Below are 27,999 nucleotides of genomic sequence, written 5' to 3' on the forward strand. Positions count from 1 at the left end.
TTGTTATCAATAACTTATTCATATCAAAATTTGTTATTGAAATATTTTAAAATTCGCTGTTATTTGGTTGTTTTTGAAACTAACAAAACATGTTATTAAACAGGTCTTCCAGGAACATTTTTTTGTTATAATTTTTGTTATTTTGCCGCTTATGACAGACAAGTTTATAACAGGATATGTTATGCAAATAACATGAAAATAACTCTTTCCGTTACTCAGTTATTTTTCCAAAATAACACATTTTATTATGCTGTTGCTATTCCCTTCTGCTCGGGTAGGGCTTTTCGAAAAATCCGTTGGATAAAAACAAAAATTAAGCAGTATAAATGAATCATGCTTTCCCTGTGCAGTAATATCACCGACGATTCCTCGGTGGGGCTCCAGTTAGCCTAGTGGTTAAGGCTATGGATTGCCAATCCGGAGACGGCGGGTTTGATTCCCGTTCCGGTCGGGAAAATTTTCTCGACTCCCTGGGCATAGTGTATCATTGTACTTGCCTCACAAGATTCAAATTCATGCAATGGCAGGCAAAGGAAGCCCTTCAATTAATAACTGTGGAAGTGCTCAAAGAACACTAAGTTGAAGCGAGGCAGGCCAAGTCCCAGTGGGGACGTAGAGCCAAAAAGAAGAAGAAAAAGAAGATTCCTCGGTGGTAGTATGTTTAGACATCGGTTTTGTTTTCCGATGCTCTCTCAACTGTTATTTTATAAGGGCGGACGCGGAAGACGCGAACACGTGAACATATTTTCACATTGCCATGATCAAGATGGCAATCTATACCGGGACTCATAGCGTAGTTAGTAGCAAGGTTAGTAGCACACTCGCTTCATAAGCAAACGGTCATGGAATTGATTTTTATCCCCGGCACATGCAGTTTTGAATTCAGTTACCTCTATCCCCAGAACAACTTACATTGACCCTTTTCAGAGCATACAGCTCTACCGAAACCGAATTGGATTTTTTTAATTTTGAATATTTCAATTTTATTCCAAAGAGCTCACCTTTTTCTGAGCCACAATGATTGTAGGGTTTGTAGAACCTTGTTTTGCATAATTGGATATCGGCGAAAGGCGAACCCCTTCTTTCCCACGACATTGAACGGCTATTTCTATGCCAACAAAGCATTTCTAAAGAAAAGTGCTAAAATAAAAGTTATTGAAAATTTCCCAAATTTTTCAAATTCAACAAATGCAGTTGAGTTTACCTAATGAGATTACAATCATATTCTAAAAACTATTGCATCCATTCATTTATTCATTTATTTAGTTAACATCAAATTCATGATAAAACTGAATCAACAATTTGCCGCCATAATACTCGATTTGCAGCTGCAGCTCTCCAACGTCGGTCACGCCCAACACTCGCCAGATCACGCTCCACCTGGTCCGCCCATCGTGCTCTCTGCGCTCCACGCCTTCTTGTACCAACCGGATGGTTAGCAAACACCAACTTTGCAGGGTTGTTGTCCGGCATTCTTGCAACATGCCCTGCCCACCGTATCCTTCCGGCTTTGGCTACCTTCTGGATGCTGGGTTCGCCATAAAGTGCAGCGAGCTCGTGGTTCATCCTTCTCCGCCACACACCGTTCTCCTGCACGCCGCCGAAGATCGTCCTTAGCACCCGTCGCTCGAAAACTCCGAGTGCTTGCATGTCCTCCTCGAGCATCGTCCACGTCTCGTGCCCGTAGAGAACCACCGGTCTTATTAACGTCTTGTACATGGTACATTTGGTGCGGGGGTGAATCTTTTTTGACCGCAGTTTCTTCTGGAGCCCATAATAGGCACGACTTCCACTGATGATGCGCCTTCGTATTTCACGGCTCACGTTATTGTCAGCCGTTAGCAAGGAACCGAGGTAGACGAATTCTTCTACCACCTCGAAAGTATCCCCGTCTATCGTAACATTGCTGCCAAGGCTTGTCCTGTCTCGCTCAGTCCCACCTACCAGCATGTACTTTGTCTTAGCCGCATTCACCACCAGTCCGACCTTTGCTGCTTCACGTTTCAGGCGGGTGTACTGTTCTGCCACCGTTCCAAATGTCCTAGCAATAATATCCATGTCATCCGCAAAACATACAAATTGGCTGGATTTCGTGAAGATCGTACCCCGGCTGTTGAGCCCGGCTCGTCGCATAACACCTTCCAGGGCGATGTTGAATAGTAGGCAGGAAAGTCCATCACCTTGTCGTAGTCCCCGTCGAGATTCAAATGAACTGGATAGTTCACCCGAAATCCTTACGCTGTTCTGCACACCGTCCATCGTTGCTCTTATCAGTCTAGTCAGCTTCCCGGGAAAGCTGTTCTCGTCCATAATTTTCCATAGCTCTGTGCGGTCGATACTGTCGTATGCCGCTTTGAAGTCGATGAACAGGTGATGCGTTGGGACCTGGTATTCACGGCATTTCTGGAGGATTTGCCGTACGGTGAAGATCTGGTCGGTTGTCGACCGGCCGTCGATGAAACCGGCTTGGTAACTTCCCACGAACTCATTTACTTTAGGTGAAAGACGACGGAAGATGATCTGGGATAGCACTTTGTAGGCGGCATTCAAAATGGTGATCGCTCGAAAGTTCTCACACATTAACTTGTCGCCTTTCTTGTGGATGGGACAGATTATCCCTTCCTTCCACTTCTCCGGTAGCTGTTCGGTTTCCCAGATCTTGACAACTAACTGGTGCAGACAGGTGGCCAACTTTTCCGGGCCCATCTTGATGAGTTCCGCTGCGATACCGTCCTTACCAGCCGCTTTGTTGTTTTTGAGCTGGTGGATGGCATCCTTAACTTCCCTCAGCGTGGGAGTTGGTTCGTTCCCGTCCTCTGCTGCACCAACATAGTCATTTCCTCCGCTGCCTTGGTCCTCCGTGCCTACATTCTCTTCGCCATTCAGGTGCTCGTCGAAGTGCTGCTTCCACCTTTCGATCACCTCACGTTTGTCCGTCAGGAGGCTCCCGTCCTTATCCCTGCAGATTTCGGCTTGCGGCACGTAGCCTTTGCGGGATGCGTTGAGCTTCTGGTAGAACTTGCGTGTTTCCTGTGAACGGCACAGCAGTTCCATTTCCTCGCACTCCGCTTCTTCCAGGCGGCGCTTTTTCTCCCGGAAGAGACGGGTCTGCTGCTTCCGCTTCTGTCTGTATCGCTCCACATTCTGTCGGGTTCCATGCTGCAGCATTACCGCCCGCGCTGCATCCTTCTCCTCCAGAACCGCTCTGCACTCCTCGTCGAACCAATCGTTTCGTCGACTCCGTTCTACGTACCCGATAGTGCTCTCAGCTGCGTTGTTGATGGCTGCTTTGATTGCACTCCAGCAGTCCTCTAGAGGGGCCACATCGAGCACACCCTCGTCCGGCAACGCTGCCTCGAGATTCTGCGCGTATGCGGTGGCGACATTCGGTTGCTTCAGTCGCTCTAGATCGTACCGGGGCGGCCGCCGGTAATGTACGTTGTTAATAACGGAGAGTTTTGGGCGCAGTTTAACCATCACCAGGTAGTGATCGGAGTCGATATTAGCGCCACGATAGGTCCTGACGTCGATAATGTCGGAGAAGTGCCGTCCATCAATCAGAACGTGGTCGATTTGCGATTCCGTTTGTTGTGGTGATCTCCAGGTGTAACGATAAGGGAGGCTGTGCTGGAAGAAGGTGCTACGAATGGCCATGTTCTTGGAGGCGGCGAAATCGATGAGGCGTAGGCCATTTTCGTTCGTCAGCTGGTGGGCGCTGAACTTTCCAATCGTCGGTCTGAATTCCTCCTCCTGGCCTACCTGAGCGTTTAGATCCCCTATGATGATCTTGACGTCGTGGTTTGGGCAGCGGTCGTACTCGCGTTCGAGCTGCGCGTAAAATTCGTCTTTGTCATCATCAGTGCTTCCGGAGTGAGGGCTGTGCACGTTTATTATGCTAATGTTGAAGAATCGGCCCTTGATCCTCAACCTGCACATTCTTTCATCGATCGGCCACCAACCGATCACGCGCCTCTGCATGTCGCCCATCACTATAAAAGCTGTTCCCAGCTCACGTGTGTTGCCGCAACTCTGGTAGATGGTATGATTACCTCTAAACGTTCGCACCATAGATCCCGTCCAACACACCTCCTGCAGCGCTACGATTCCGAACCCGCGGTCCTTCAGTATATCGGCGAGTATGCGGGTGCTCCCGATGAAGTTGAGAGATCTGCAGTTCCACGTACCGAGCTTCCAATCGCAAGTCCCTTTTCGTCGCTGTGGTCGTCGCCATTGGTATCGGTTCGCATTCTTCTCTTGTTGATTTTCCGGTGCTAGTCTTTTTTACGGCTGGCTCGCAGGGCCTGACACCAACCCACTAACCCAGGGAGCTGGGCTTACCTTCCCGGAAGCTACGGGTTCTGCATTGGCATTTCCTCCAACTACAGTGCTAAATAGCTAGGCTCGAGCGCCAGTCTTCGCCGGGGGTGGTGTTTTCAATGGGCGCCCAGGAGATAATATTTTACCTGAGCTTCCACCCCCACTATTGCATCCATTACGTTCTAATTCCGATTACCTCGAGTTCGTCGAAAAGCGATGGTGCTCTAGATTGGTGATTCCCAAAGTGGGCAAAATCGCCCCCCTGGGGGCGAAAATCAGGCCCAGGGGGGCGAAAATTTGAGAAATCAAAATTGGGGGGCGAAAATGCTAAAAAGGGGGCGATTTTTTCAATGATTGGAAAACATCAATAGTATTGCATTACAAGTCGAGAATGTCAACTGAATCATAAAAACTCCCTGACATTCAAGCTTACAGTTCAAGTTTTTTCTAGGATTATTATAAAAATTCTGTTTCTATTAAACTTAAACATCGACCTAATTTTACAGAACTATCGGTATTTATGTGCACTCTTTGTTTAAATTTCTAGAAAAAAAATGACTGCTACACGTATTTTTCAAGGATTTGTGTGATTCTGGAAATCTAAACATTTTCAAACAAAAACCTGACGTTTAGACGAAATTCAGAACACATTTCTGATGAAATTTGTAACACAGTGTTTACGAGCAATTTCACACACAGTGTTTTAAAATATTTTAAAGAAGCTTCTCGGAGAGAATTCCAAACTTTACTGGGAGTTAATTTGAAAACATTCCTAAAATTCTGCGTAAAATTCCTTTCAATTCTAGTTACTAATGCTACATTTTTACTTATTTGATAATTCATTAAAAACACAGGACGCAATCAAATTTATACGACGCTGTTGATTTGGATCTGGATGTAGATTTGGAGAAAAGTAACTACATTTGAAAATACACCGATACGTTTCTGAGTTTCACTTTTTCCACATAACTTATTTTTGTAATTGTTTTCAAATTCCCCACTAGTCTTATTTGACTACTGATGACCACACATTGACTCTCAGTTTTGAAAAAACTCCCTTTACGAACAATGATTGGTTGGGAATATTGAGTGTTCATAGGTGTTCTGTTCACAATCTGTTTTATTATAATGCTCAATCAACAACGGTTTGAGAAGTTGGCACAAACACGATTTCCATATTTTAAAATGCAATATATTTTATTTTAATTCGGAAAATCAACGCATTTTCAAAACAATTAGGGGAAATTGACACAGATTTAGATACGACGAATTTCGCGCCAACTCGACCAACGGTTGGCAGCACCCTCTCAGAATCGATCGAAACTTTGTGGGCATAAACAATAGGTCTTTCTAAGTATCTTTGCATATTTTGTTTTTCGAAATTTTTCAAGAGTAACATTTGAAGAGGGCCTAATTTTTTTTCATAGATTTTTTTCGAATCGATGTAACTCAAAAATGACAAGACCTGTAAAAAAGTGTTGTATGGCGAACTATAGTGAAATTTCATGAAGTTTATTAGAAAAATATCCAAAAAATACAAAATTATTTCCTACACTGAAAAATAATGGTTTTAAAAATTTAAATCGATATTACAAAAAAACCCTATGTTTTTAAATCGATGTTTTTTTCTCTGGAGAAAGGTATTTCAATTACCTACATTTTCTCCAAACAATGTTGCTGTGACATATTTAAGGGAAAAAAGTTTTTCTAACAAAAACTTTTTTCATGTCTACATTGAGTGAATATTTTTCATCGTGTTTCGTGCCAACATGGCCATATATAGGTTCAGTAGCCTCTCATCAACCAATGAAACTTTATGGATGTTTGAAAATTTGTTTAAGAATCAATTTAGCATAATTTAAAATTTATCTAGACTAACATTTGAAAAAGGCGTATTAGGGTAACCCACACTTATATGAAAAACATAAAATTCGAAAAATGCCAAGGCTTACCTCCTGTATCAGTTGTTTTGGACTCCCAGAAGCTACGTTCAGCATTTGAGCGAAATCGATTTAGTCTAAGGGGTGATACACAAATTATGTCACGCAAAATTCGACCTTTTTCAACGCCCCCTCTCCTCTATGTCACGCTTTTTGTATGCGACCTCACGATTGCTTGTATGGGTCGTCACGTTCTGCAAAACCTCGCCCCCCTTCCCTCCTAAAGCGTGACGTAATTTGTGCATGGCCCCTAAGGGGGCGCTCAACGAGCTTGAAGTTTGTATGGGAAAACTTGGCCAAATGTATGAAGAAATCTTAAACTTTTGATTTTTGCCGCTAGGTGGCGCAGCAAGTGTTCAACTAATAAAACCTTAGCTATTCTTGTAGGTGACGATATGTCGAACAACTTTGTCGAAGACCGCAAAGTGATCTGAAGCTTGATAAAAATGTATACTCTAGGTAGGGTAATTGTTCCCATCGTTGTGGTAGTACTGTTGCGGTAATGGCAATTGAGCACTTTTTCGACTGAAATGTTACCAAAAGGTATTTTTAATAGAAGTATGGTGCTTAAATTATGAGATTGCACCATTTGTTTGCTTAAGATTTGCCCAGAAACCTATTTAAAAAAAATATTTTCCTTAATGTGTTTGCTGCTGTGTTCCTATTGTTGCGGTAGTGTTCCTAATGTTGCGGTATCCCATATGATTTCAATGGGATACCGCAACAATAGGAACAAAATACCGCAACATTAGGAACAAATACCGCAACATTAGGAACACAATGTTCTTTCAGATAAAAACGAATAAAATGCCCATAAAAACATCAAAGTGGCAATATTTCGTTATTTTCCCGTAGATTAAGGATGGATTTTGTTATTTTCAATTCGTTCCATGTAAAAAGTTTGCTTGGGGCGATACAATTGTGGTTCAAGCATAAACCCAGTGCTTAACTCCTCCATGATCGGATCAATTACCCTAAAGTGAGGTGAAACATTATTGTCGTTTTTCCAATACATGTAAAGGAATATCAATAATGAAATGCCAATGCTTCGCATCACTGACGCATCACTTACGGGTCTTCAACAAAGTATTTTGGCATATAGTCGCCTACAATAATACCAAAGTTTTTATTAATTGAAAGCTTACAGCGCCACCTTGCGGCAAAAATCAAAAGCATAAGATTTCTGCATACATTTGGCCAAGTTCTCCCATACAAATTTCAAGCTCGTTGAGCGCCCCCTTAGGGGCCATGCACAAATTACGACACGCTTTAGAAGGAGAGGGGGCGAGGTTTTGCAGAACGTGACGACCCATACAAACAATGGTGAGGTCGCATACAAAGGGTGACGTAGAGGGGAGGGGGGTTGGAAAAGGACGAATTTTGCGTGGCATAATTTGTGTATCACCCCTAGACTAACTCGATTTCGCTCAAATGCTGAACTTAGCTCCTGGGAGTCCAAAACAATCGATACAGGAGGTAAGACTTGGCATTTTTCGAATTTTATGTCTTTCATATAAGTGTGGGCCACCCTAATACGCCCTTTTCAAATGTTAGTCTAGATAAATGTTAGATTATGCAAAATTGACTCTTAAACAAATTTTCAAACATCCATAAAGTTTCATTGGTTGATGAGAGGCTACTGAACCTATATATGGCCATGTTGGCACGAAACACGATGAAAAATATTCACTCAATGTAGACATGAAAAAAAGTTTTTGTTAGAAAAACTTTTTTCCATTAAATATGTCACAGCAACATTGTTTAGAGAAAATGTAGGTAATTGAAAAACCTTTCTCCAGAAAAAAAATCATCGATTTAAAAACATAGGGTTTTTTGTAATATCAATTTAAATTTTTAAAACCATTATTTTTCAGTGTAGGAATAAATTTAGTATTTTTTGGATATTTTTCTAAAAAAACTTCATGGAATTTCACGATAGTTCGCCATACAACACTTTTTTACAGGTCTTGTTGTTTTTGAGATTCATCGATTTGAAAAAAATATATGAAAAAAAATTAGGCCCTCTTCAAATGTTACTCTTGAAAAATTTCGAAAAACAAAATATGCAAAGTTGCTTAAAAAGACCTATTGTTTATGCCCACGAAGTTTCGTTCGATTCTGAGAGGGTGCTGCCAGCCCCATAGAAGGGTTGGCGCGAAATTCGTCATACACTAAATGGCACTACATACTAGCTTTACCACAGTATTGATTTTAAAGGGTTTAGCTAAGCACAGTTTCAGCCTTCTACTGCAGAAATATAAAACCTCACCTAGGGGGGGCGAAAATATTTTTTTTGAAGCTCTAAGGGGGCGATACCTCCTAAAAGTTTGGGAAACATTGCTAGAGCAACCATGTGTAGCAGAGGGTTAATGGATCCCTCAACCGGACAGGAAAATAAATAAAAGTAGTAGTGGACACAGTAGTAATACAGTAAATAGAACACATACCTTCAGCGAAGATTAATAGGGTGTACTACTGAAGTTGTTATGCCCCTCTGGTGGCTGATGGACCAGTTCTCGTTTATGCTGGATTCGCTATCAAGCGCACTAGTGAAATTAAGTCCCGTGGTCTGGTTATCGGTGGAGACTTCAACGCCAGGGCGATTGAGTGGGGTAGCCGCTAACGAGGCCGCTAACGCCAGAGACTATGGCTAGACCGTACGTGGATGTCGCGAACGTAGGCGACAAAAAAAAACCTTCAGTAGAAACGGTGCAGAATCCATCATGGACGTGACCTTCCTGAGCACGGGTTTCAACCCTAGCTCGGACTGGAGGGTCAACGATGAATACACACACAGTTTTTTTTTCCTCCCTACCTCCCCAGCAGAGAAAACCGATTGGAAAAACTCTGCTACATCTAGATGCCTCGATCCCCCTGGTACCACTGCTGCGACTGCTTCAGGGGGGGCAATGCGCTCATGCGCTCTTCTGTTACAGTGCTTTTGCACTTTTTGTCGCTTCTAAACAGTGCTTCTCATCTGTGCACTTAATTTTCAAGCGATCCCAGCTTGCTGGTCGCTCCTCCACTTCCGCTGCAGCTCCGTCATCATTTGTGTGACTGCTCTGTTGATCGCATTCCACGTCTCTTCAGTACGGCACATCTCGTCGACGATGTTGTCCACGCTTAATGCCGGCATCGATCTTCTTACCGCCTCGAATCTGGGGCAGATGAACACCACGTGCTCCGGTGTCTCCTCCACGTTCTCGCACTCCGGGCAGAAGGGCGAAACGGCATGGCCAAACCGATGTAGGTACTGCCTGAAGCAGCCATGACCAGACAAAAACTGGGTTAGGTGGAAATTCACTTCTCCATGCTTCCTGTTCACCCAAGTCGACACATTAGGGATGAGCCGATGGGTCCATCTTCCTTTCTCCGTGGAATCCCATTCCTGTTGCCACTTTGTCACTGAGGCCGTTCGCACCAACGTTCTCACTTGGCTGGTCCTCCTCCGCTCGTAGCACTCGATGTCCTCCTCCAAGGTGATGCAGATCGGGATCATCCCTGCAATCACACAAACTGCCTCCGACGATATTGTTTTATACGCGCTCGCTACTCGTATGACCATGAGCCGGTACGCGCTGTTTAGCTTCCCCCGATTTCGCTTGGTTTTTAGCGCCGCACCCCAGGCTGGGACTCCGTACCGCAGTATTGAAGATGACACGCTCGCTAGCAACCGCCTCTTGCTGCTTCTCGGACCACCGGTGTTTGGCATGATCCTCGACAGTGCGTTGATCGCCTTCGCTGCTTTTTCACAGGCGTAGTCGACGTGGCTGTTAAAGTTTAGCCGATCGTCGATCATCACACCCAGGTGCTTCAATTCTCGCTTCGACGCCACTGCGTGTTCTCCGACGGAGATTTCCACTCGCTGCACTGCCTTGCAGTTGCTCACCAATAGCACCTCCGTTTTGTGGTGGGCTATCTTCAACTTGACTCCATTCATCCAATTTTCGATGATACCGATCGATTCTGCCGCCAACATTTCTACCTCCTCCGGTGACTCGCTTGTTACTGATAAGACGATATCGTCCGCAAAGCCCACGAGCACGACGCCTGTGGGTAGCTGTAGCGTTAGCACTCCGTTGTACATAGCGTTCCACAACGTTGGCCCGAGGATGGAGCCCTGTGGAACTCCCGCCGTCACATTCATTCTCCTCTGTCCAGCTTCAGTGTCGAACACCAAGACTCTGTTCTGGAAGTAGCTTTTCATGATCCGACACAGGTAGTCTGGAACCCGCATTCTGTGCAGCGCTACGGCGATGGCCTCCCAGCTGGCGCTATTGAACGCATTCTTGACGTCAATTGTGATTACGGCGCTGTACCGGTTTCCTCTCCTCTTCTGTTTGGACGCCTTCTCGGCCCTCTCCAGGACCGTGCGGATAGCATCCACCGTCAACTTTTCCTTACGGAATCCAAACTGCATCTGTGACAGTCCATGCTCTCCTTCTGTAAACGGTACCACCCTGTTAAGGATGAGCTTTTCCAGCAGCTTCCCAAGTGTGTCCAGCAGGCATATCGGCCTATACGATGCTGGATCACCCGGCGGTTTTCCTGGCTTTGGCAGTAAAACCAGTTTCTGCACCTTCCATATGTCTGGGAAGTGACCTTCTTCCAAACATTTCTGCATCACCGTCCTGAACATATCGGGATAAGCTAGGACCGCCGATTTCAACGCCACATTGGGGATCCCGTCCGGACCCGGAGCTTTGCTCGCTTTTAGTTTCTTCGCCACTGCTTCCAGCTCGACATTGGAGACTCGCCGAGCTTCCGCACTACCGTCGTTTTCCTCACCATACGGTGTTGGTGGCCACGTCGTTGGGTCGTGCTTCGGAAAGAGACCCTCCACGATTACCTTCAGCTTGTCTGGACACATCTCGGCTGGCATCGCTGGACCTTTGATCTTCGCCATCACGACTCGGTACGCGTCACCCCAGGGATTTGCGTCGGCATCTCGGCATAGCTCCTTGTGGCAGTTCGACTTGCTCACGATTATCTCCTTTTTAAATGCGGCCCTGGCCTCCTGGAACACCAACTTCCGCTCCTCCCTATCCGGAAGGTTTCTTGCCCTCTGATAGCGTCTTCTGGCTCTTAGACAGGCAGCACGGAGGGTGCCGAGTGTCTCGTTCCACCAATGCGCAGGACGTCGTCTGTACCTTGGCTCCCGTTTCCGTGGCATTGTAGTGTCGCATGCCCTTGTAATCGCTCTTGTTAGCTCTACCGCATCTAGGTCTGGAGTGTCACTGTCCATACGGAGTGCCTCAACGAAGAGGTCCTTGTCGAAGGCCTTCGTCTTCCACTTTCGCTCGCATATTCTGTTTCTCTGCATGGCCGTAGGGTTCCGTTGGCCAACGCTGTAGCAGATCGCCTGGTGATCACTGTGGGTGTACTCTTCGCTTACTTTCCAGTTCATATTGCTTGCTAGCGATGGACTGCAGAAGGTAATGTCGATGATCGACTCCCGCCCGTCTTTCCTGAATGTGCTTACGGTGCCAACGTTGCACAATTGTACCTCCAACCTCGCTAGTGCTTCCAGCAGGCTGTAACATCTTGCGTTGGTTAGCTTGCTACCCCACTCCACGGCCCACGCATTGAAGTCTCCGCCGATCAGTACTGGCCTACGTCCAACCAGCTTGTCGGCTAACTCCTCCAGCATCCGATCGAATTTTTCTGCTGTCCACCTTGGGGGTGCATAGCAGCTGCATATGAAGGTACCGTTGATTTTGGCGATGACGAAACCTTCGTACGCGCTTGCGATCACTTCCTGAATTGGAAATCTTCCCATCACTTGTATAGCAGCCGTTCCCATGCTATCTGCCACCCAGTTGTTGTTACCGAGAGGAACTCGGTACGGCTCTGCAATGATCGCAACATCGCACTTTGCTTCCGTTGTTGACTGCCTCAACAGTTGCTGTGCGGTATCACAATGATTCAGGTTGATCTGCATTATCTCCATTACTGTTGGCCTGCGATCGTCTTCTTATATGCAGGGCACTTGTATCCACCCGTCGAATGGACGTTTCCTTCTTCCGCTGTGCAGAGCATGCACTTTGGCGCTTGCGAGCAGTCCTTCGCAAAGTGTCCCTTCTCTCCACATTTTCTGCATTGTTCAGATCTGTCTGGGCCTTTGCAGTTGGCCGACATGTGTCCAAAGCCCATGCACTTGAAGCATCTCAACACCCGTTTGCGGTCACTCCTTGCTATTCGGGCGGCGACCCTCAGCGGGCACACCGAACAACCAACTCGTACCTTGCCTACCTTCAACAATTTGCTAGCCGCAGGCACCGACAGTCGAATCATCGCTGTTTGTGTGCCTTGGTACCCCTTCGTCAGACGGATCGTTAGAACCTCTTCTCCCAATTCGCATTGCGTCTTCAGTTCACGACCAAGCTCCTCCACTGTTGTGATCTCGTCCAGGTATCGGCATTCGATCGTTGCTTCCTGGCACAAAGCTTTCACGTTCCCACCATCCCCGACGAGGTCGCCCAATGACTTGGCGAACTGCTCTCGGTAGGCAGAACTTTTAATCGCCGGATCCTTCTTCAGCTCAAAGAGCATTTCTCCTTGTTGAGTGCGCCTGGTTCTCACCACGTTCTCACCCAGTTCCTTCAACTCCGGATCCTCTCGGACTTTCTTGAGGATTGCTGCGTACGACTGTTGGTCGTTTGCCTTGACCAGCAGGGCGTCTCCCATGTGTCTCTCTCGATGGGGCAGACGGCGTTCTTGCCTGTTCTCTTTGGATCTCCTTTCGTCTCGTGCCGGCATTCTACCTTTTTCGATCCGATTATTCCCTTTCGTTTCCTCCTTTTTGGGCTGATTTTTCTTCTCCTTGCGATTTTTGACGACGTTCCAATCGCTGTTGGCTCTCTCGTCGCTCAACTCCTCGCTACCTTGAACATTCTTAGTCTTCTTCGGGCGTTCCTCCTCTCCTGGTGTTTCTCTATCCCGCTTGTTCGAGCTCTTATTTCTGCGTCCTTTCAGCGTCTCCTGTAACTCTGTTGATGCTTCCACCGCCGCAATCTGCTCCAAGGCCAGCTTCAAAGCCTTTTCAGCAGTCTCAGCTCTCTTACGCAACGCTGTGTGCTCGCGGTCAGCTTCCAACACGGCGTACCTGAGGCTCGACACCCTTTGTTTAATCTCAGTGTGCACGTTGTTACGGCCTTTTACGTATTCGTGCAGCTCGATGACCTTCCTGCTCAACTCCACCATTGACACCTTGGGCCTCGCAAGTTGTAGGCCTTCTTGAGTGGTGCTGCTGCTCGGTGTAGGCACCGGGGGCCCTCCTTTAGTGCTACCGCTTGGTGTGGACATTTGACTCGTTACCCCTTTTGCTCCAAAGAGTCCATGTCGCCCACCTCGTGGCGTGCTGCTGTTATCCGTTGCCGCGATACTAAAAGTTTCTACCGGCGAACGTGTCAACCTACTGCTCCTTAGGAATGCGCTCGCATCCTTATCACACACACACAGTGACGATCTAGCGATTCGATACAGGGTGGAATACGGTGTTATACGGTCACCTTCGGGCAGGATTGACAAAAACTCTCTCGCGAGAAAATGAGGAAGCGATTTTTTGAGGAGTGAAAATAAAACTCAGAAATCACAACGCAAATCCTCAACAGCACCGAGCGCGATCTTGTCGCGCAGCGATGAATTCGTCCAACACTCATAATACTTGTTGTGTTTTTCACGTCTTGCGCACTCAGTTTTAGTGACTCTCTTTTTGAGGTTGGTTCGCTCCCTCGCGACGAGGCAGAAGCAAAACACCGCTCTAGAGCATGTTGCATTTTTTTTTTGAGGATCATTAAGCCTGCCTCCGGCATACAGACCTATCTGCTTTCTGGACACCGCCGGGAAACTATTGGGATGGATCATTCTATCGAGACTAATGGTCTATACCGAGAATCCCGATGACTCTGGCCTCTCGGATAACCAGTGCAGCTTTCGGAAGGATCGTTCGACCGTTGACGCTATTAGGGCTATAACCAAAAGGGCCGAGATAGCACTCCAAAAGAAGCAAACAGGAATCCGCTATTGTGCTGTCGTAACAGTGGGCGCAAAGAATTCGTTCAACAGCCACCATCGAGTGCGCCATACACCACCTAGGAGTCCGGGTTAGCCAATGCCGGATTCTGAAGAGCTACTTCCAGAATAGGGTGCTAATCTACACACTTAGTCGAGCTCGGCTAATTTTCATTCTTTTGTCGAGATACGCACAGCCCGGCAACTTGAATTAAACTGGAATATCGGCAAAAAATCAATTTTATTCATATGGGTACCGTTGGTATCAAATTTTGTATTTTTTGTTAGAATCACTTCTAAAGCAAGAAACCAAAAAGAACGGAATCAATCGGCGCCGTAATCGCGTGTTTTCGAATAGGATGAATTTGGGAGCGTGAGATTACTGATGGTATTCGTACCCTAGTTAGTGTGCACAAACGCGAGTGTGTTGTGGATTGGCATCTAAGCCGAAAGAGAGATGGGTTTGTGAAAATGTGCCTTCGGAGTCAGTTTGGCTTTCTATTCCGCAGAATCGTTAGTTTAGTTCTGTGGCTTAGTTGGGTAAAGCGCCGGTCTAGCGAATACGGAGTCGTGCGTTCGAATCCCACCAAAACGCCATTTTTGTTCACAAATTTCATCTCTCAATTTGTCAAGTAGCAAAATTGTTGTGCTTTCAAATTACCATTGTTTTAGTATGTTTCAGACATACCAGCAAATCTGGTAAATGCCAGTAAAGGGCACTATGTATCATTGTAGATTTCCTCATTCTATAAAAAAAACTATCTGTCGACAAGCACCTAGCCGACCGCCAAAGACGAATGAGCGAAGAAGTAAACGAAGAAAGTGGACAGCTTTACTCTGTTTCCGAATTCCGATGCTCTTTTAAGACGACAACCAGGGATGGGATCATTCATCTGCAAAAAGTTACATTCACTTGCTACTATCCCAGTGCAAAGCATGCTACCAAAAAAACAATGTATGGATGAATTTAACCTTGTAGTTTTATCTGGATATTTACCGAATAACATGTAAATTACATTCACGTCGTGGAGTTGCGTTTGCTGACTTGGTTATTGATGCTACGCTAAAACATTGTTCTACAAACTTTCAGGTAAAACATAAATGAAAAAGTGTTCCATACATTGATTTTTGCTACGATGTTTCTGAAGCAAGTGAATGATCCCATCTCTGACGACAACAAAAAATGTAAAATGCAAAGGAAGAATTCCTTCTTTTATTTTCGACAGGAGAATCCAAAAATGTGCTCAATCGTGATGGACTTTTTTGCAATAGTTGGTAGTAAATTTTATAGTATGCAAAGTTTTTCAATCGGTGTCAAAATTTCAATAATCTGACGAGAAATGATTAAGTTATTGACACTCAAAACCTCCAGTTTAAACGTAACGTGACCGATTTCTGAAAAATTGAAATGACAGATGGTATAGAAGTTAGAATTGCATGCTACATCAAAACAGAGTACATCCACGACTAGTATATTGGTAAGCTATCTGGGTTATCCTTGTTAAACAAGTTGCCGCAATTCAATTTTCAAAACAATTTGTGTCACAAAACTCGGGACACAGAACCACAATTTATGGCCCCTACTACTAATTTTAAAGGATGCATTTACATGTTTCTCACCTAACAGAAGATTCGTCCTTGGAATCCATTGTAGCTGCTCGATATGCTCCATTGGGTCCACTGTCCCGTAATTCAATTGATGCACTTCCACGAAATTTCGCATATCGTACAATTTGGCGCATCCGGCTGCCGTTACTAGAAACAACAGTGCCAAGGTGTTTTTGCTCGATTTAGTTTTCTGTTGGACCTTAGTACCGGCTGAACTGGCAGGTTTTTCTAAGTACGCTGCTTCTTGTTTTTGGCGTGAATTCGATTGTGTATTTGGTTGTTGCCGCTGTTCGTGTTGTTTTCCGAGCCACGATGGAAAGGATATCCGTTCGATTCGGGTATGGTGAGCTTTTAAGCGCATTAGTTCGTTGCCTGTATCTGTGGGTGGAAAGGACAGAAATGCAATTAGGTAAATACATAAAGAGCCATTCCGCAGTCAATACTGAAATGTGTGTACCACAGTTGTGTTCAGATGCATACGTTGTACTGTTTCATGCTTCACAACACAAGAAGCTTGGAAAGTTTGTGCGCGAAAATACTACCATGTAGAAATTAGGTTTCCATTTCACAAAATTCATTGAAACATGTTTTCATATAAACACTAGGCGAAAGTAATGTAATTTCAATTTGTAGCTGCTGGCATTGTAGGTTTGTAGCTAGTATAACACTAGGCATAGGGTGACCATATGGTATCCTAAAGGAGGACATGTTCTCCTTTTTGATAAGAAATGTTATCCTTTTAGAACATTTAATAAAATTATCTTAATAAATTTCCTGGCAAACCTCCATCAGTTGGAATAGAGTGCAGTAAAAGTATCCCGAGTGAAAAGCTCTTCATTTCAGGAAACTGAGATGACTTTTGTTGATAGGACTGTAAGACAAGAAAACTATAAGCTGCTTTTATAGCTGCTGTGTTTTTGTAAATAAGGCTATGTATTTCCAAAAACTATTAACATCTAAATATTATATGAAAACTTGAAATCCAGAAAAGCAAAAGTAGAGCAAACGAATTGATTCAACGGCAACAGACCCGGTAACCGTGTCACCAAACCTTTAGTCGCATCGTGCTAAGGAGCGCGGGTTCGATTCCCGCCGCAGCTGTCAGGAAAAGTTTTCGGCTGTGCCACTGGGCGTTGCATGCTAGTCCGTTGTCTAGTGTCGTGCTTCCTTCAAAGAGCAAATAGCTCACTGAACAGTGAAGAGAATTGTCAGACAAAAGAGTCACAAAACAAGCAACAAAGAAGACGCGGCGATTACCGGTACGATTAGCGGTACTCTTTATCCCAACTGGTAACAGATAATGACATGATCTCGAATTTTTTTGTTGCAGACAAAACGGAGCCTGAATTTGTTGCGTACTTTTCAACTCGTGAATAATCAATTATTACCAACCCAAAATCGAAACTTTTTGATGATACATCTTAAGCAACGTTGCAGTGTTTACCGACTCGAAGTTACCGCTCGAAAATCACAATGCAAGCCTTAAAAATCTCTAAACTCAAGCTGCACGATCTTTGTCCTATTCTGTTCAAGTTGGGACAAACGTATGTCGCATTGGGTAGAATGTCACAATAAATTCAGGTTGCGACATTGTCGTTATTGTTGCGCGATGGTTGAATTTTGATTCACTGGTGTGGAAGCATTAAACGTGTCCATGTCTTTTTTAACCGGGGAACGATTCGAAAGTGTCGGATCTTGGAACGTGAAAACTTTGATTGAACCCACCTGTGTTTGACTCCTGGGTCTTGAGCTGCAAAATGTCGGCGTGATTGTGGTAGTTATACAGGAGATACGATGGCCCCGATGGCCCCGATGGCCCAAAACCGGAGAACGCGAATTCGTAGCGATTGATCCCATCGATATTACTTTACTCAAGTACCCCCTCTACTACAGCGCAGCGAGAAGGCACAACGTAGAGTTGGTTTCATAGTGATCAGGAAACATATGAAGCTTATTCAGTAGAAGACGGTAAGCGACCGAATCTGTGTCTCGAGAATAAGGAGCAAATTCTTCAACTACTCTCTAATCAGCATCTATGCACCAACGAACGATAAGCCAGATAACTTGAAGGACGATTTCTATTAGAGCTTTTCTAAGGCTGTTCGTATACACGAAAAATATGTAGCAGTGCCATCTAGGCGTGAGTTTTCCTAGACCGTCAGCAACAACCAGTCCAGTTCATCGATCATGGCAGCCTTCTGAAAGATGCGTTTTATTCTTCCGGTAACCAAAACAAAACAAAGAAATGCGCCAGGGAATCTATTATAAAAGGAGAACTGTCATCACGCTCGACCTCTTTCTGCTCGGGAACAACTCGACGCCTGCCGTCATCATCAGCGAATAGCCATCGAATTAGCCTAATCAGTGAAAGTTATATATTTGAATTTGTAGTTTAATTTTAAGTAATAAAGTAGTGTAAATAAGAATAAAGTGAACTAATTGTGAAACAAATAAAGAAATCTAGTGAACTTACCTGAACTGCCATTTGAAGTGCCTGTGACGAAGAAAGAACAGACTTACCTGTAGAAGACCGTTGGGTATGTCCCCGTTGTGCCAATCGTGCTGTGGTGAATTTGTGGTTTGAGCACAGAATTACTGTTCTACTTTGAGCAATCGAACAAAGGCAAAACGGAGAGTTTCTAAAACAAGATATCAAAATAGCTATCGGAGATGCAAATGCGCAGATCGGTAGAGAAAAAATAGAGACCTTCATTCCGTTACCAACGATTGTGACGGCTTGTGACGCTTGTGAAATTCGCGGCTGCTAGGAGGATGGCAATCAGTAGTACATACTTCGCACACATGAATATCCGAAAACACACGTGGTGACTCCCGCTTGGAAACATTTGCTTCCAGATAGATTACGTGCTGGTCGACGGACGATATTGATGATTATCTTGCAACCGCAGACATTAGGGCGCGATTATCCAGCGCAGCGTCACGAGTTCAAGAAACAACAGAACCATCCCGAGCAAAGTCTAACAACAAAATGATAGCAAATCGAAAACACGATTTGTAATCAGCAGCAAATTGATATCATGTTTTGATTTCGGATTATCTTGATTAATTTCGATTTCAAATTTTGATATCGTTTTGCTGTGATTTAAAATTATTACAAATATTTAAGTTTTTGTGTTATTTCAAAACTTCTAGGCGACCTTGTATAAAGCATCTAATGATGTACCATCAGTGCAATTAACGTATTGCATTTAGGTTTTCATATTATTCGAAAAACTCTACATTTAACGATTTTTCCATTTTTTCGCACTGATAGCAAAAACAGTAATCAATTTGCCATCACTGATAGCAGGAATTGTTTTCAACTTGCTCTCACAGGAACATTTTTCTGCTTTCATTTTTGATGTTTTAACCGTTAAAACGACCAAAACGACATCAACCTGAGTAATCATAATTTGCAATATCACAACATCAAAATTTGTTTTCGATTTGCTGTCAGACTTTGCTCGGGATGCGTTTCAATATCCATTAGAACGAAGAGAATGCCGCCAGAAGTCGAATGCTAGTGGCCAGTACCCGGGCGCGGTACAGCGAGGCAGGAACAGAAAAGAAACGCATTCATCGCAGCATGAAACGGAAGAACGAAGCTTGGAACGAAGAAAGTGTGGCTGCTGAAGCGTAGGACAGCATGGATAGGAACGATATGCGGAGGTTTTATGAGTGCGGCACAAGACTGCACCAGTATTTGTCATGTGCAGTAACAGGTGCTAATTATAACCGACAAAACAATGATGACATTCAGGTGAAATAAACACTTCAAAACTTCATTGAATGAAACCTGATTAATTTTGGTCACTTCGTCAGCCGCTTGGCAAACGAGGAAATTAATGTAACCAAAGTGGTTTTCATTCTTTCGTATAAGTGAACAGAAGAAACATTGAAAATCCCAAACTGTATGCAATTGCCGGACTGGTTTCCGCGAGAATTACCCTCGTATGTATTGTGTAGTAGAAATCCCAAATATTTGGGATTTCCGGTGTGTATGTATTAAAGCGTTAAACAAATATATCGATACTCACCGGAATCAACAAGCACTACAAGTCCTTCTTTATTTCCCAGCAGCAGTTGGCTCGTATTAGGGATATGCTCAATGGCAGTGACATGATTACCGCGCTGCTCAATTATCCAATATTTAAAAGACGTCAAACAAAAAACGAATACGCTCCCTCTGAAAAGCACAATGTTCGATTTGATATATTTTATTATTTATATAGATGTTATTGATTGCTAATTACCTGTGATCGATAGCAAAAAGCTTATCGTTTTCATAACTGAAACAAGCATTTATAAAGCGAATTCTTAAAAGACGTCCGTTTTGAGAAACCGTATGGTGAATTTTAAGCAACACTCTGTAAATACATAAAATTAACGTTTTCTCATATTTTTAACTTGAAGCTGTTTATAAGCAGCCCTATAATGATGTTTTTTTTATTATTTCAAAACTAATACTATCTAAAAGAAATATATTTCTTTTTCTATCTTTTTAGAACAATGTCAAATTTTGAAGGAGCAAAACGTAGAAATCTCGCGAAATTTCTTGAACGAATAAACCACATTTTTACGTTTTCGTGTGTTTTGTGCTTCATCGAGATCGTCGTAATTTCTCTTGATTTTTTTTTTAATTTTAGTACGTAGGTATTTTCTAGTTTTTGAGAAAGGTTCCTGAGAAACTTCCCTAACTAAATAGTTTCATACATCAAACTAACTACATTAAATAGTAACAACAACAACACAAGCACGTAGCCGTTTGATTGACTGATTCGTTGAACTACTCTTGTTCTTCTAAAAAGTAAACTTTAGACAAATCTAAATAGCAAACAAGTTTTAAATTTGCTTTGTAACTTTGAGTTTTTAGTTCTGATAGTAATAAAGTATATGCAGGTTTTTACGAGAAAAAGAGGGATGAAGATAAATTTGCGTTTTTCCATTACCATAATCAGGGGGTGGGGGGATGTTGACCACTTTTCCTCTATTCTTTTCATTAAAATCAAATACAAAGCATATGAATACAAATAAATATTTTCAAAACATGCACTGAGTGGACCTGTTTTAGGTTCCGTAAACGAAATTCTTACAAGAAACTGCTACTTTTTGTAAAAAAAACGTTCAATTCAGTAACAAATTTTGAAAACGACGTATAATCAATGGTGTAGCATTGATTATACGTCGTTTTCAAAATTTGTTACTGAATTGGTTAAATTTGAAAACTTTCAATCCGGGGTGAAGTTGATCAACCAATCAACATAACATTTTAAGATTGGAAAATTATTGAACAAACTAGATTTGATGAAGCTTAATCTGAATAAGTTTTCAAAATTCTTACAACTGTACAACTTGTATATTAAAAATAAATTAAAGTTTAGTAAATTATAGAATGATCTGTACAAACGCCTAAAAATAGGCAATTTCTTTAAAAAAGCGTCTTATTTTCGCAAAAATGTGCTATTTTTGAAGAGGACAAATATAAATATCTGGTCACTTTATAGTAAGCCACCTCCTTTCAAATTTGCTTCATGTTGTGCAAAACAAAATAAGGGTTTCACTTATAATAATATCGTGAATAACTGCGAAAGCCATTAAGTCATTAAGCCGTAAGCCAAATGCTTGATGATAAATATTTCTAAGGGGCTGTCCATTAATTACGTAAGGGAATTTTTGCGATTCTTCGACACCCCCTCCCCCCCCCCCCCTTGTAAGATTTTTTGTATGGAAAGCCAAATATTTTTGTATGGCGCGTAAGATTTCTCAAACCCCCTCTCCCCCTATAAACCCTTACGTAATTAATGGACAGCCCCTAATTAAATAATCAAAAATTTTCTTGGTGATCGCGACGTTTAATAAGGATAATATTTAATCAGCGGTTTACGTGAATCCTCCTAATGCTCAATTTGTTCAAAACATTAAAGATACACTCACCCATCACTGCTGTTCTTCATTTTGAATTGCATCTTTGTGATAGTACCGGTAGTTGTCGGTTTATGCGAACTATTAATTTCTTCACTGTTTCCATCAGGATGTTCCATTTTAGATGTTACAACAGAAGTTGATATGCAACCGCAAAATAACCAAATATAAAAACAATCGTATCATGCGCACATCGCGCTTGTGAATTATACGCAACGCTACTAAAATCAAAACAAACCAAAAAGGAACCAAACGACCGTAACCATGGCAACAAGTGGGTACAACACATGATGCACCGAATGCACCAAGCGATACACACACACCTTACACGACTCAGTGTGTGAACGTGTGAACAGGTGTGCAGTGTTCACCGCCGGATTGCTGACTGCAGCGATCAGGGGTGTAAGTTGAGTGTCAACTGGGAACTAGACTGGGAACGAATTTCGCCTATCCTCTAACATGTTTTAGAACCAGTAGAAAGGCGTAACTGCCGCACAATAAAATTTCAATATTCGTTTGCAAAATTGATTTTAATACCGTTTCATTATGCTAAAAGCCAGACCGTAGGTGATTCACACATAAAGTCAACATAAAGTATGTTACATTCAACATATTTCATTCCGGAAACATCGCTCTGTTTTCACCATTATGAAATATTAGCCTCTACTCTCGTTTGTTTTTATTGTTGTTTTGTTTGGAGTTTGGAAATCGGCTGAAAATTGAAAACTCCCTGGACGATTATTTTGCTTGAATGTGGAGATAATCTAACACTATGACCCAAACAATTTCGATATTTCGCGGTTAAATAGTGGAGATCGGGGTATAACGCGCCCCCTAAGGATTGACTCGATTTTAGCTAACGGCTGTTTTGGAGTTACGGCGAAGGCCGGCGCATTTTGCTTCAAGAGTATCGCAATTTTGGACCTTAAAATACGCGCTTTTGCACTTAGAATGGTACTTTGTTTGCACAAATCATAAGTTTCGCGAGTGAGCAAAGAGATTTTCAAATCAAGTTTTGCAACTTTCTTCTATTTTGACCTCAAAATGTGCGAAAAAAGTTTTTGCTTTCTTACAACAGAAATGGCTAAAATCGTTTTTCAATTTTAATATTTTATTAGTTTGTATAATTTCAAAGACGATAGACAATTGAAAGTGCTAAATATGGCTCATAAAGCAGTGTTCAGTCCAAGGTTCAGTCACGTTCAGTGCTGAGTCTTCTTCTTCTTCTTTTTGGCGCGACGTCCCAATGGGACTTGGCCTGCCTCGCTTCAACTTAGTGTTCTTTGAGCACTTCCACAGTTATTAATAGAAGGGCTTTCCTTTGCCTGCCATTGCATGAATTTGTATAATGTGAGGCAAGTACAATGATACTCTATGCCAGTGGTGCTCAGGCTGGAGGATACCACGGGCCAAATTTGCAATTCGGGATATACCTGCGGGCCGCATAAAACATCGATGCAGAAAAACAATAAAAAAAACAATTCTAAAGCATATTTATTAAAAATCTGAACTGTTCAGAACTTGTGTAAGGGTCAAACTTTATAATCTATCGCCCTTCGTGGAGTTCAATTTAGATTCATAAGTTTAGTTGAGAAAAACGTTTGAGCTTCAAAATAGAAATTCAAACAAATAATTTAGAAGTTGCCCTTGAAGCCACTGCAAGAACTTGTCAAGCAACTTTTTCAAGATTTTTTTTGAATCGCTCCAAAAAGGTTTGCTGGATTTTCTCCTGAAATTTCTTGTGGAGTTGCTCCCGAAGGTTTCCGAGAAATTTCTTTTAGTTTTTCTAGAGTTCTCTTGGAACACCTCCAAGAACTCCTCTTAGATTTGCCTTCGGAACTGCCCTGAAGTTACTTCAGGAATTCCTCATTAATCGTTGCCAAGAATTACTCCTAGAATAGCTTCCGGATTTTTCCGAAAATTTTCCAGGAGATTTTAGTAAATTCTTTCCATAAGTCTATTCTAAAGTTGATGAAATACTTCATCATTATATTTCTTCAAAAATTAGATTTTCAACAATTGTTTCCGGAAGTTTATTCAACATTATCTTCTAAAGTTGCTGCATAAGTTGCTTCAAATTTTCTTCAGGCGTTCTAGCCATCTTTTGTGTCTTGACGCAGTTGGTCCTGGAATCTTGTTTGTAGTTACTCCTGAAAATTCTCTTTTTGTTGCTCTAGGAATTTATTCTAAAGTTATTTAAGAAATATTTGTTAGAGTGGCACCAGAACATTTTTCTAGGAGATTCTCCTATAATTTCCATGCAGTATCACCACAACTTTCTCTTTGAGTTTCTTCAGGTTTATTTTCTTCAGGATGTTTTGAGTTTCTCCATATATTTCGCTTAAAGTTGCTTAAAATTTTTCTCCAATAACGTTTCCTAGATTTTTCCCAAAAATGTATCCAAAAGTTTCTCCAAAAGGGGACCGGAGACGCTTTATGAATGTCGCCTGAGATTTTTTTTTCTGTACGTTCATTCAGGAGTTTCGCTTGGACAATTCAAATTGGATTCGTAAGTTTTGTTTCGTAAAATGTGTGAGTCTTATAAATAGATTAAACAAACGGTGAAAATTAAAAAATATTGGCAAGCGATTTGTTGAGAATTTTGTCAAAAACTTCGTGCTTTGTGTTTTTATGTTCTTCGGAAAGGCGAAATGTGAAATATTTGCTCAGCGTTGCATTGACTGCGCTTAAAAATTGCAACTAATTTTTAAATGATTCAAGATTACCTTTTTTACAAACCTTCATTTGATTCGTACCACTTATAAATAACTATAAGTTTGCTTCGTGACTTAGCTGAAATGCCAAAATATTTCGGAGTTGCGATTTCGAATCTTACCAGAACGGATTCTTCTTTTTGTTTATTTATCATTTAATTTGCGTTCAACACTGTGAAAATTGATCAGCAATTTTTTGTTTGTTTGATTTCTTAAAAAATTTAACGAGTTATTTCAAATAATCGTTCAAAATTTTCGATTCGTCTTAAAGAACTCCGCGGGCCGCATCTTAAGGCTTGGAGGGCCGCATGCGGCCCGCGGGCCGCAGGATGAGCATCACTGCTCTATGCCCAGGGAGTCGAGAAAATTTCCCCGACCGGAACGGGAATCGAACCCGCCGTCTCCGGATTGGCGATCCATAGCCTCAACCACTAGGCTAACTGGAGACCCAGTGTTGAGTAGAATTGTCCAATCAGAAAGCTTTAGATAGTTTATGCTGACACATGTCTATTAGACCGGCCCACATTTGTATGGCGGGAAAAAAAGTTGTCAAAATTCACGGGGCACCCTCTAGAATCGTGACTTCGGAAGAGAAGAACAATCTGTGAAAGATTGAGCCCAATCGGTTAAAAAATGAGCTGGCGCAAATGAGTTGAAGGTTTAAATGGGATTTTCAATCTAAATATATGGGAAATTGGATGACCTCCAGTTTCTCATTCAGCACGCTGGTTTGACGAGTTCGATTTGACTCAAAAGTGAAAATATAGCAGTTGATACCCTAAGGAACAACTTTGTGGAGGACCATATTATGATAAAACTAAATTTAGTTACGTTTTTGGCTAACGAAAGCAGGATGAGGACATCTGCCCCCGTTTACTCTCGGTTGTTACATGCAGCACGTGTTTGCCGTTCGAAGCTTGCGCGTTACATCGTAGGCGGCTATATTGTCCTTCACTAAATTGCTCACGCACGTGGACGGGCATCGAGACAATGAAGAATTACTTAGCTGCCTATGATGTGCTGCGCAAGCTTCGAACGGAATTGGAGGTCATCCAATTTCCCATATATTTGAACTGAAAATCTCATATAAACCTTCAACTCATTTGCGCCAGCTCATTTTTTAACCGATTGAGCTCAATCTTCCACAAATTGTTCTTCTCATCCAAACACATGATTCCAGAGGGTGCCCCGTGGAAATTTCCGACATTTTTGTATTTGGGCCAGTCTAATGTCTATGTTGCATGTGCCAGATTTGCTGGTACGTCGGATGATACATGGAAAAACTTGAAAATTAGCTATTCGCTATGCTGGCTCTACCGATTTTTGCGACATTAACTTTTTGTCAATCGCGCGATTCGCTACTTCAATATAAGCTTCAAATAGATTTTTTGAATATTGTTTCTATAGTAATGAAAAAGTCATATTATGAAGATAACTGAAAAGCTTTACATAGCACCTAGTATTCGGTAATGCTACCAAATCCTACATACAAAAGGACATAACATAATTAAAATTCACTTTTCTTAGTAATCAAAGTTAGTAGTATCAATGTTGGGGACATGCAAAGTTCCAATACGATCGTAATGTCGCATGAAAGTTGAAAATGAAGAATTCAATTGAAATTGTTGTATGAATCATATTTTCATTACAATATGTTATCTTTTGGGCTGCAAAACGGTGAGTCGATAAGGAGAGCGTCCACTATAGCTCTGGTCCTCACAAGTTCCTACCTCATGCTTCCACGGGTCAAGCGATGACAAAGATCGCCAGCTAAGAGTTGTGTGCTTAGCTGGTAGTGCAGCCTGAGTACTGTTGTCCTTCTGACTTCAGCTAGATTGAGGAGGTACGATCCGAGCGTCTGTTCACCAAGGGGGTGCGGCTCAAACAGCGTCTGTTCTGGCATCCAGCGGCTGAGTAAAAAACGCTGCACCACGCCCAGCTAGATCCAAGGTGGTTGCCCCATCAGCGTGGTCGTCCTAGTGTCGGTTGGGACGTTAAGGTTGAAGTATTCGTCATTGACAAAATCGTCATCATTGAAAATTCTAAAGCAGTTTTCTCGCTCAAGACTTCAATATTAGCATTGAAAATGTATTCACTGCACTCCATTCTCCACCCGCAAAACAGTGAATACTTTTTCACTGCGAAAATATCAGTTTTGGACGAGAAAACTGCTTTCGAATTTCCAATGATGACGATATTGGCAATGACGAATCCTTCAACCTTAAACAGAACTGGCACGATGGCCCTCCGACGAGACAGGATTGTTGGCGTAGGCCCAATAAGCCACCCGTAAAAATCCCCATTGCGAATAACATAGAAAATACGACTCGATACAATCGTCAAAGACCCACGCGACGAAATAAGGACTACGATTGGAAACTTGGAACATGAAATTGCAAGTCACCAGGTTTCGCAGGCTGTGACAGGATAATCTACGACGAACTACATTCCCGCAACTTCGACATCGTGGCGTTGCAGGAACTTTGTTGGACTGGACAGAAAGTGTGGAAAAGCGGGCATCGAGCGGCTACCTTCTACCAAAGGGGCTGTCCATTAATTACGTAAGGGTTTATAGGGGGAGGGGGGGTTGGAGAAATCTTACGCGCCATACAAAAATATTTGGCTTTCCATACAAAAAATCTTACAAGGGGGGGAGGGGGTATCGAAAAATCGCAAAAATTCCCTTACGTAATTAATGGACAGCCCCAAAGCTGTGGCACCACCAATGAACTGGGAACAGGATTTATAGTGTTGGGCAAGATGCGACAACGTGTGATCGGGTGGCAGCCGATCAACGCAAGGATGTGCATGTTGAGAGTTAAGGGCCGTTTCTTCAACTACAGCATCATCAACGTCCACTGCCCACACGAAGGGAGACCCGATGACGAGAAAGAAGCGTTCTACGCGCAGTTAGAGCAAACATACGATGGTTGCTCATCGCGTGACGTGAAAATCGTTGTCGGCGACATGAACGCGCAGGTACGAAGGGAGGAAATGTAAAGACCGGTAATCGGGCGAAACAGCCTGCACGCCGTATCGAATGATAACGGCCAGCGATGCGTGAACTTTGCAGCCTCCCGTGGTATGGTAGTCCGAAGCACCTGCTTCCCCCGCAAAGATATCCACAAAGCCACCTGGAGATCACCCGACCATCAAACAGAAAACCAAATCGACCACGTTCTAATCGACGGTAAATTCTTCTCGGATATAACCAACGTCCGCACATACCGCAGTGCGAATATAGATTCGGATCACTACTTAGTCGCTGTATGCATGCGCTCAAAACTTTCAACAGTTATCACCACGCGTCGAAGTCGAACGCCGCGGCTCAACTTCGAGCAACTTCGTAACGTAGAAGTGGCTCAAGATTACGCGCAGCAGTTAGCAGTGGCCCTACCAACGGAAGAGCAGCTTGGCGCAGCTACACTTGAAGATGGCTGGAGGGACATCCGATCCGCCATAGGTATACTATAGTACCTCGGCTA

General features: G+C 43.0%; 1 protein-coding gene across 4 annotated transcripts in view; it reads right to left on the reverse strand.

Moving 5' to 3' along the window:
* LOC115265104 (TBC1 domain family member 31) overlaps positions 1 to 22,216 on the reverse strand; it is a 48,166-nt gene extending 25,950 nt beyond the window's left edge. For all 4 annotated transcript variants that reach the window (XR_009997786.1, XM_062852088.1, XM_029869337.2 and 1 more), the window contains exons 1-4: positions 21,813 to 22,216; positions 20,132 to 20,245; positions 19,916 to 20,064; positions 15,891 to 16,256 (exon numbers count right to left, since the gene is read on the reverse strand). Coding sequence is in view for 3 of the 4 variants with exons in the window: in XM_062852088.1 (XP_062708072.1) it covers positions 15,891 to 16,256; positions 19,916 to 20,064; positions 20,132 to 20,245; positions 21,813 to 21,919 (736 nt within the window). In the remaining variant the exon portion in view is untranslated. The remainder of the gene's footprint in view (positions 1 to 15,890; positions 16,257 to 19,915; positions 20,065 to 20,131; positions 20,246 to 21,812) is intronic.
* Positions 22,217 to 27,999: the final 5,783 nt, after the last annotated feature.

The sequence above is a fragment of the Aedes albopictus genome, chromosome 2, assembly GCF_035046485.1.
Source record: "Aedes albopictus strain Foshan chromosome 2, AalbF5, whole genome shotgun sequence".
Lineage (NCBI taxonomy): Eukaryota > Metazoa > Arthropoda > Insecta > Diptera > Culicidae > Aedes > Aedes albopictus.